We start from the raw sequence: 11,377 nt of genomic DNA on the forward strand, positions 1-11,377 counted from the left end.
AGTAGTAGTAGCAATAGTGGCTCTGAAAGGAAAAAGTTGCTATAATTAGCTACTCTTAGGATATTGTAGATATACCCTTTTGATAACCAGTATGCACATAGTGGACACAGTGCCAATTTCAAGTGGAGGTACTCGAAGTTGCAAGTAGTCACACTTGCAAGTGGTCCCATTTAGTCGTAGTCGCAGTTGCAGCCACATTAGTAGTAGCAATAGTGGTCCTGAAATTGTAAAGTTAATAGCCTTAGCCACACTTAGGATATTGGAGATCACTTTTGAGGACCTTGATGAACATAGTGTATTTTTATTTAGTTCACAGAAGAATCTATATAGTAAAAAATACTCTTGGATTAAGAACAGAGAATTAAGATTTGCTTGACAAACTCAATAACAATGAAAGCTAACAGATTTTGTGTTACCTCGCGGAAGCACAATTGTTTTAAGGTGCTGAGCGTATTCCCCTTGGCAAATCTCCTCATCCTGGAAAATCACCTTCAGTGCAAACTCCCCCCTCCCACATGTAAAGTGGGGTAGCCACAGAGAAAGTGTGAAAAATAAATCAATGAAGAAAAGAAGGCATTTTGGAATATTCTACCAATATTCCAAAATATTAATATAATATATTAAATATATTATATATATTAAATATATTAAATAGCATAGTATATATTAAATACGTAGCCTAACCTAGGTACCTTTTCCACCTAAACCCCCAAAAATGATAGTTTAAATACTGTAAACGCAATGACAAACCACGCTTTGCGATCCATTTCTCTATTGAAAGATACCCGTTTGACTAGGTTTTCTTTAGCATTTCCCTATACAGTATATCTTGTGAATACCAGTTACTTCATAAGTCCTCGTATTTAACATATGCTATGCTTATAATATTAAAATATTAATATATTTAATATATACTAAGTATAGCGGGTCTGCATGCTAAATGTGTTAGGCACAATTATTCTGCATATTATGAAGTAAGAATTTTTCAAACTGTCCAAATACTTTACCCCTCCCCCCTGATGTTCAAATATATAACCCAAATTATATATTTCTCTCCTATTCTTTCACTTGTCCTGTCTCATGCTAAGCTGAAATAAACTAACGAAGAAACCGGTGTGGAATATTTATTTTTACGTTTTTATTTCCATTCTTCTGGGAGTTGAGTTATCATAGCAGCGTAATATAAAGATTGAAACTTGGGCTGTGGGAGGTAGTATCAAACCCGAAGGCAAACTTATTAGACATTCTGAAATTTAAAGAAAATCGATATAGCAAAAATTTGGTTTCGATGTGATAGGGGCTAGAGGAGGGCTGGATAGCTGAAAAGGAACCGAGAAAGCTGATTGCCCTCCAGTAGATTTCGGCCTTTAAAAAGCACACTGGAACTTTCAATTTCCAGTATAATGAGCTTCCTCCTAATTTTCTAACATAGCCCCTTCTATTTAGAGTGGGTAGGAAACAAGTTCCTTGTTGATTTTCTGGTATTTTTTGGGCTACATTTTGAGGGGAAGCAATATTTGTTTTTATTTGCCTTCTGCATTGGGGTCGCTTTAGCCCAAGGTTTCATGTAAGTTTCAGGTCAATAGAAAGATCGAGACGGAGATCAGCACCGCCGGTTTGAACCTTAAGGGTCTAGTGCCGTCATACTTTATTCCAAATTTTAATATAAATAACCTGGAATTAAACTCTAAGTCAAAACCAAGCAAAATTAGATTAATAGAACTTCTTGTTCCAAATAAGGTTTGAAGTGCGTTTAAGTGACGTTTTTTTTCTTCTTATTCGTTTTAATTCGATTTCAATGGCATGGAGTCGAACTCCAGGTCATAATCAAGAAAATTTAAGGTAAATAGAAATTCTTATTTAAAAAAATTTGAAGATGCAGTCAATATGTTCGATGAACAGTAGTTCTACTGAACGAGTTCCAAATAGTAGTTTACTGCACAATTTCGGGTGGACAGAAAAGCGCTTTATTATTCATATAGATTGAAATTATGCGTGGTTTTTAATCTTCTGTAGTGCTGAAGCCAGCGTGACCTCTACAATGGGGTTCTCTGATGCTTACCTTTCAAAATCACTGAATACAAATCTCCGGGTCGGAATACCCCCCCCCCCCACGCCCAGGAAAGTTCCTGGCGAGGCTCTTAATTCCCCTTCTTGCCTTTTCCATCTCTTTACCGGTAGGCCTATGAATATAATATTTTAGGCTACATAGAAAAAGATTTTCAAAATAGAAGGAGCATTACCCCCCCCCCCCCGCACCAATAATAATGGTATAGACCAGAAATATTCCCAGAGGTCAAGTGAAATTAAATATCAATTTCGGCCTCCACCTCCCCTTCCTTAAAACTTACTTTGTATTTTTCTGAAGGTTCTGTGAGAGTTAGGATGTGTTGGCATTAAAATGGACTCTTTGAGACATCAATAAAAAAAAACAAGTTTTCTCAACTAAAAGTAAGGAGAAATATTAAAACTTAAAACGAACAGAAATTATTACGTATATGAGGGGGGTCTTCCCCTCGTCAATACCTCGCTCTTTACGCTTTCGAATTCTGTCCTAATTATTTAAGAATGACTCCTGAATCGCAAAAGCGGTTTAATTAGAATTAACTGCTCTTTTAAAAGTACTAAAAATAATTTAAGCACAAAGAGCGAGGTATTAACGAGGGGGCGACCCTCTTCATATACGTAATAATTTCTGTTCATTTCAAGTTTTGATGTTTCTCCTTACTTTCAGTTGAAAAACTTTTTTTAATTTAATTTCCAATCTTTTTTAAATAATTCTGGGAAATCCGGCTCCCTCCATAGAAAATTACCTTCCCCCATGAAAAAAATTATCGATGGAAAGAACCTCCCATGCACCCCCCCCTCCACTTGAAAAATCCCCCCTGAAAACGTCTAAATACTTCCCAGAAACCAATACTATATGTAAACAATGGGCAAAGTTCATAACTTGCAGCCCTTCCCTTGGGGACTGTGGGGGGGGGGGTTAAATTATCCTCAAAGGCTTAGTTACTATATTCTAGACTACGCTGAAGAAAATGATCATCCCAAAATTTTAATCGGGTAAAAATGAGCGTGGGAGGGGGGCTAGCTGCCCTCTAATATTTTTGGTTACCTAAAAGGGGTACTATAGCTTACTACCTCCGATCAAATGATCCCTCTCCCGATCTTCTATGATTACTCATTCGATATGATTACCCCTGAAAAAAAAAATAAAATAAAAATAAAAAATAAACACGCATCCGTGATCTTTCTTCTGACAAAAAAAAATGTAAAATTTCACAGTTTTTTTTACATTGGAGCTTGAAACCTCTAGAGTAGGGTTCTCTGGTATGCTGAACCTGATGGTGTGATTTTCATTAAGATCATTTGATGTTTTAGGGGTGTCTGTCCCCTTTTTCAAAAAATCGGCGATTTTTTTCAGGCTCGTAACTTTGGATGGGCACCATTAAGTTTGATGAATTTTAAACATTTTGTATAAGCATCAAAATCCGATTTTTTTTTTTTTATGTATCTATTGTTACTAAGACTCTTCTTAGAGTTTCGGTTACAATTGAGCCGCATCGCTCCTTACTTTCAGTTCGTTACCAGGAACTGTTTGGTGTGCCTCACAAATTACCCGTTTAGTATATAAAATGAGATTTATTTATAATTAATTAAGCATGCAATAGATATCTGGTAGCAAACTCCCTAAAGGCCCCTAGGCTTCTAAAGGCCTACACTGCAGCACCAAGCCACCTGAGACCAACAGATTTACATATGCCCCTCCATTACCCCAATCTATTCAAAGTCTCCTACTCTTCATTGCATTCAAAATAATCCGCCACCCCTCCTTTATAATAGCTGATGGACACTTACACATCATTGTATATAATTATATGAAATATGATGCAAATTAGTTTAGTTAAATGAAGCTTGAAAATAAATGTCAGAAACATTTTTCTGCAAAGGGTGGCATCACCCTGAAGCACCCTTTTTCAAGCTTAGCATGAAGGGAGATGAAAGATTAATTCCTATCTACCCCCTCCAACCTTCCTCCACCCACTCCGCTTCCTTTCTTCATTTTAAGGCTCATGGCGATTTAGATAATTTGGATACTAAAATGCGCTCTTTTAGGCATCTGGTACCCTCACCCCCGCCTGAACAATAACCCACCGTCCTTCGTTCATAATAGCTGTTATACAATTGTCAGAAGTTCCTTTTGGCTGCTCAATTTTGTATTTAGGTAGAGTTTTCCAGGGGTACATTGTCGGATGAAGTTTCTCGTGGGGAATGTTTCGGGAGGGGGTTGGCAATACGCCAGGCCCTTGTTTGAGGAATGTTAGCTATTTTAGGGGGGGGGGAAAGCCGACTTAAAATGTTGCTCCAGCATAAATACATTGCTCTTTGTATTGGAAAAAACTTGGTTAAACTTTAAGCCTGATATTCATCGTTTTGATTCTTAATTACACTTTGATAGGCCGTATTCCCTATTTGATACTCGAATTGTATTTCCTAAGCCCCCTGGAGTATTAATTTCCATTTTTTTCAGTTTATCATCACTGGTATCCTAATGATTTGCTTTGGCTGGCGCAAGAACCGGTTAGGTTTTTTGGTAAGTGTCTTTTTAAATCTTTTATTAGTCATTATACAGCCGCCTCATGATAATATGTTATTATCTTGCTGTAATGCGACTTGGCACGCAAATAAAAAATTACACTGAAATCCAATAAGCCATTCCATTACCAAATGAGAGTGGAATGTTAAATTCCAATTAAATTCAAGTCTCTGGTTGATTTTGTATTTGATCCTATGTATGGATCATTTGCTCAAGCATCGGGTACACGCACACCAGACTAAAGGGGTTTTTTCGCCGTCCAATTGTTAGCTAACAAAAATTTGTTTGGACGGCGGAAACAGAATTGTTAGCTAACAGAAATAATAAGCTCACAATTCGCAGAAACATGATATTGGGCAGGAAATTCAAAGAAAAATTCTGACAAGATAGTGTTGCTCTGAGTTTGTCTCAGCCTGATAGTACCCAACTGACACCAAAGCTTTGAAATTCAATTAATAGAATATTTCAAAGTGTTCATATCTTATAGAAAAAAATCATTAACTATTAATGCTGGCAAATGAAACAAAGGCACGAAAAATTTTATTAATTGGCAAATTACATTGAATTTAGTCGAAATTAAAAACATCGGTGCTTAGGCTTTTCCGAAGTAACTGTTTAGTGCATTTACCTAAATTGTCACATGTATGGAGGAAGAGGACCAACGCAGTAAAAAATATAATTTGATTGCATAAGTGAAATTGTTCAATTTTTTATCATATGAAATTGCTATAACTATGTGGCATTTTCGTTGCTTTCCTATTTTTTCAACGGAAGAATTGATTTTGTTTTTTTCAATGAGATTACCAGAAAGGATATTTCTAAGAAACTAAAAGGGGAAAGGAAGAAAAACAAGAAATAGTAGAAGTCCTCGATTCTCTATCAAAATTGTAAGCATAACAGGTACCCATCTTTCTTATTTTTGAATGTTTTGCTTTAAATTCCCCAACAATTTCTTTCAACAAGTATTCATTTTGTTAGAGAAATCTTCTAACAATGTTAGCTAACAGTTTTTAGTTGGACGGCGGAAAAACGATTGTTGGGAAAAATGTTAGCTAACAGTTTTCTGTTGGACGGCGGAAAAACCCCTTAAATTACTTTGAGCGATAGGTCAAAGAATCACCATTTGTTTAGAAACAATAGCTGCGTTCGTTTTCACCGTTCGTCGTTCTTAGTACTAAGAATATTTTCTTGGTTTTACTCTTAAATTGCGTTTTATTTCGCCGTTCTAAGAACGTCGTTTTAACTGAAAAAAACGGCTTATAAGAGCTTTTCTTAGCCAGATAAAATTTCAAAGCCCCAGATAAAATTTCAATCAACCAGCACAACAAAAATGGAAATTATACTTTTGAATGTAGAAAAACAAGCAATGGAGTTACTAGAGGAAAGTGACTCTAACAATGAGCTCCTATTGGAAGCTGTGGCAGAAGATGTTTTTATTTCAGGAAGATCAGAGATATGATTTACACTTACTAATGGTGACTTAGAGATAGGAAAAGTAAGTCTGGACGTATTTTATTCCCTTGTCCATTGATTTTTTTTTAAGAAGGCAGTTATTCCGTGTTTTTTTATTACACAAGGTCTGTTGGACACAAGGAAAATGGAAATTTTTGGTAAAAGTCTAGTTCAGCTACTTTTTTCCTATTGTGGAAAGGGGTTAGGTTAGGAAAATAAAACTTTACGGGATGGGTCTGTATGCTAAAGTATGCTCCGGTAAGGTGTTTTCAAGTATCTATCTCCACTCTTTTTCCCTCTATAGGGCAGTGACTTTTGCTGACATTTAAAGATTTTTGTGTTATAAAAGAGGAACAGTAAAAAACAGGTATTTTTCTTAAACGAAGTACAAGAATCATGTTTTAAGCTTCACAACTTTGCTCAATCCTAAATTATGAGGTTTAAAGATCTGCAAATACATTTCCTGAGTTTTGAAAAGAAAATATGGCTTGAAATTTGAATCAAATAATAGGAGCTGCATCTTAAGAACCAAAACCAGAGAAAAAGAAAATGAAAAACTGAAAATTCCTATAAAATTTTCCTTTGTCAAAATTTCAATTGGTTAGAAAAGAGGCTTGTCAAGTAAGCAAACTCTTAACACTCAGAAATCACAAGAGGGTTAACTTAATGAAAAATATACACAAAAAACAAATCACTACCATTTTCTAAATGAAAGACCCCATCAACAAAATCTACAAAATTAAATAAATCAATAAATTTGTTCTCTGTCATGTTTTTTTTATTTTAAAACTTGGCGCCCAAAAGTAAAACTAAAGTTGTTGAACGGAGTATGAGGCTCAGTTCGTCGTTCAAAGAACGACGGTACTAAGAACGAAGAACGGCATTTCAAAGAACGGCTTATAAGCGAAACATTTCATAGAACGGCGAAAACGAACGGCTTAATTGTAAAACCGAGGATTTGATTTCCATAGAACGACGAAAACGAACGCAGCTAATGTTTGCAGCCCAAATCACTTGTTAAAGTGTGCTGAATCAACTTAGATTAGTCTTCAGTCTCCAGAGGGAGGGGGAGGGGGTGAAATTTGAAAAAAAACTATTTTCAGGCCTTAATTTTGGATTTTTGCCAATTCTAATTTTCTGTCTCAAGGAACAGGGATCCTCATCCTTCTTATGCTCGTATTTTCCAGAAGCGGTCTTGATTCACGAGTCAACTGAATTTGGAGACGAATCTCGAGCGGAGTTTGACGAAAGCTACCGTTGTATCTCTTTAGATCATAGACGTGAAGAAGTACGTCTTGTAGGCCATGAGGATGCTTTAAAGGAGGGTGTGGAATCAAGACTAAACTTCTTCCAAGTGATAAGTTTTAAGTGGCATTTAGAAGAAAACCCGAGGGCCGTTTCTTTATATGGAGAATGTAAAGGATTCAGGACGCACATCATGAGCGGCCCACATCTCTAGGGTCCTTAAATTTGGATATTAGCATGAATCAAACCCAGTTGAATTGTATGACTTTTGATACAAAGTAATTTAAAAGCCAATGCTACTTTTTTAATATTGGTAGGCCTACAGTCAATCTAAGGTTTAACCTTAAACAAATTGCAATAGCTTTGATTCTGGTATCATTCGAACCGGAAAAAGATTATTTACAACATATAAAAAATCGGACAAAATGACAGTGAAATGGACTGTTTTTTGTCTTTTCTTCTAAGACGACGACTTTTTAAAAAACAACTTAATTTGCACATATAGAAAGTTGGTAATAGGTAAATCTTCTACGTTGATTACAAATATTGCATTTTTTTTTACACTCTTGTTCAATTCCCCACCCCTTCGCACCCACAAACCAAGCGTCGATATAGGTCTGAGAACAACATTACGCGAAGTTGAATTTATATAGGAAAAAATTGGACTGCTAATGCAGAAAAGAAGTCAGTCCATGTCAATTTACCAACCCCCTCCCCCTTCCACCCTAAATGTGACCACCCCGAGTTCTTAGAATCCAATCAGCAAATCCACACAACCAGCTAAATCATTGATTTTAATTTAAACGAAAAATTACAGATAATTTGAAATTACAAAGGGATTGGAGATTTATCATATTTATTTAATTAATCACACGTTTGCTTCATCTTCGATTTGGACCTGAGCATTAGAGCAACTAGCTCCTTTGCAAGATTTGCAAGCAATATCGCATTCGATGCAATTTTAATGACAGCTATACCGATCACTATCACAGGATCCCGTACAACCACACTTCACGACGGTGAGAATTCTCTTTGGTGCCGCTGGAAGATCCTGTTCGCAAATGAAGTTTCCATTGAACATGAAGGCTAGATGGTAGGGGAGACTGGGGTAATGGCGTTCACCTAAGGCAAAATGAGAATAAAAATTAAGAGAAAGATAAAATTCAAACCTAAACACGTTAAATCTCTAGCATAGTATATTTTACCTATTGCATACTTGAATTGAGCCTTAATCAAGATTACATATAGGCATTAAGCATTGTTTTGCCAAACCAGCTTTGACCGGTATTACCCCTATCCTAGGGGTAATGGCAGTCGGTAAGGTCATGTTCACTAAAGGGCTGTAAATAAAAAAAATGTGGGAAATTTCAATGACATAAACATGTTAAATTGAAATCATCATATTTATATTGTTACATAATTCCGTATTTAGGAAATTACAAAAATGTAATTGAAAGTATGGGCATAATTAGAAATCAATTATTTGAAAAACAAAAAAAAAACAAAAACATCTTTCCATAGCAAAAAACGGCTTAAAGAATTCAAGCGCCAAAAAAAAAAATATTCATATAACTTATGAGCTTGCAAAACTTTAATTCAATTTTACTTTCTTGAGCACATGTCACATAAATATCCCTCAGGAGTGTCCCATCCGGAACATTCTTGATGTGCCCATAATGCACAAGAAGTGCACCGATACCACATTTCTCTATCTTTCCCGGTGTCTTCGCAATAGACACTGGTTTCTTTGCCAATCTCTGTCAAACAGCTCACTTTCTTATTCGTCTTCACACATGTTTTTTTCATCACTTGAAGTGTCGGAGTCAGATTCAAAAAGTTTCCTGATCATTTTATTTTGCTCCACTTTTTGTTTTTCTTTCAGGAACATCAGGCTTTTTCTTTTCTCCATTAAATTCTTTTTTTACTCGCTTAGTTCTTTGGTTCTGTTCTTCTTTCATGTTTAGTTTTTCCTTGATCTTGGTTTCTTTTTCTTCTCGCTTTCTTTTTTTTTATTGAAGCAGGATTTTAATCTGTGTTGAAGTCAATATCTGAGAATGTTGCTTTTGTCTCGCTCCCTTCCTTGGCTTATCAGCCCAATTACTGCATCCAGGTAGAGGAGAAATCTCTTGTATAGACACATTAATTTGTGTGTTAGGCTGAATATGAGCTTCATCACGTAGGACAGAGGATTCTAAGTTTTTTGCAGTCGTGACCTTGTATCGGCCTACTTCTACGATGTCTTCATTTGCAGTAGCTTTCAAGGAAACGTCCACACAAACAGGCGTTAAGTCTTGATTCTTCTGGAGGATGTCCTCTGCCAAAAAATCCTCATCTGTGAAAACTCCTGTATTAAGAGGATGGATCCCAGTTTTTTTGATCCCACTTGATGCCTTTGCAATCGTAGCAACTGGTGAATACGCCTTATTGAATATCTCTGCTACATCATAAGGGGTTATTTTTACTAAATTCTTGGTTTTCATGAACAAATCACATTCCCTTTTGTAAGCAACCTTCCAAGGCGAGTAAAATACTACATCCAGAGGCTGAAGCCTATGTGATGTATGGGGCGGTAGTGACACCATAACAATCCCTTTCTCCCTACAAATATCATATGCTTCAGATGATCCTTGAGTGGAATGGTTGTCCAGAATAAGAAGCATTTTGTTGTCATTACTAGCATGAGTAAACTGAGCAAAGTGTTTTAACCCAACAACGAACAGTTCTTCATTGATCCAGCCTGTCTTAGAGCATGAGTAAACTGATCCAGGTGGCCCATTTTTTTCTAAGAGTGGGGACATACGAGCTCAAGGACATATGAACCTTGGTGGTGCATAAAACCCTCCCGAACTCATTGCACACACAACTGTAATGTTTTTTCCCCTTTTCCAACTTATTATAGAACCCAAACACCTTTGGCCCCGTTCTGCCAGTATTAGACCAGGGTCCTGCACAGTGGTCATCCCTGTTTCATCTACGTTCCAATAATTGGGATCTTTAAACTTGTATTTATCCATAGCCTGTTCTAAATTTTGGAAAAAACGATTTAGTTCCTCTTTAGTAAACCCACAGGCTCTTCCGATGCTTGTGATTTCAGGTTTATACACGCTAATTTTGTTTCTGTCCATGAATCTTTACATCCAATCCAAGCCAGCCATTTTTGTTTCTTTACCAAATCTATGGCTTAATAGGTTTCAAATGCAATTTTTGTTAATTTCAGTGCAGTGATGCCGTAGAAAATCTTCGATAAAGTTTGTACATAGTCAGCTAGAGCTGCTTCGTGAACAGGAGGGAAGACACACTTCCTGCCTAAGCTTGGATCAGAATCAATCCCACTCTTCATTCGTTCCTGCAACGTGCTGAATGGTATTTTGAATTGATCAGCAGCCTTTCGAATGGATAATCCTCTAGAAATGGCTGTCTTTGCATTCTTTAAGTCCTCTGCAGTCCATGTAGCTTTATCTGTTTTCCTTGTGTATTTTCTGGGCATCTGAAACATAGAAAAAAAAAATGAGTACTAATGGGGTAATGCCGGTCATGACTGCCTTTACCCCTAGCGCGGTGACCACCATTACCCCAACCGCATGGTTATTATTTAACGACTAAAAATCAGAATATCAGTACTTAAACCTACTAAATAAAATGCTAAATGATACAACGATATGACTTACCTTGTTATTGCGAGATAACTCTCGTTCCGTGAAATGTAAACAGAAAGAGCTGACAGTGGATTAAACTATTGTCCGTCTTATAAGGTGACACGTCAAAACAGTCTTTCTTACACAACAGACAAACTAAGGTTGGCAAGATGCCGAGCACTCTAGTAGTATTTCCATAAACTGTCTTGAGATGGCAGCACCCATCGGTGTGAATCTGCGTTATCCACTTTACGAGAAATCATAGTGACCGCCGTTACCCGCTGACCGCCATTACCCCAGTCTCCCCTACTCTTTCTAATTTATGCGGAATTTTTCCACCAAATAAAGTGTGAGTAATTGAGAGTGTCTGGTTCAACCCCGACCTCCCCTACGCAAAACCAGGTTTCACTTACACTAGAAGCCGATCGCTTTAGATTATGAATAACAC

General features: G+C 36.7%; 1 protein-coding gene across 1 annotated transcript in view; it reads left to right on the forward strand.

Annotated features, from left to right (window-relative positions):
- Positions 1–11,377, forward strand: part of LOC148956590 (uncharacterized) — a 198,170-nt gene that overhangs the window by 112,353 nt on the left and 74,440 nt on the right. The window contains exon 4 of the mRNA XM_089091333.1: positions 4,532–4,594. Coding sequence (XP_088947459.1) covers positions 4,532–4,594 — 63 coding nt within the window. The remainder of the gene's footprint in view (positions 1–4,531; positions 4,595–11,377) is intronic.

The sequence above is a fragment of the Artemia sp. Qi Xiang Cuo genome, chromosome 1, assembly GCF_049724085.1.
Source record: "Artemia sp. Qi Xiang Cuo chromosome 1, ASM4972408v1, whole genome shotgun sequence".
Classification (NCBI taxonomy): Eukaryota; Metazoa; Arthropoda; class Branchiopoda; order Anostraca; family Artemiidae; genus Artemia; species Artemia sp. Qi Xiang Cuo.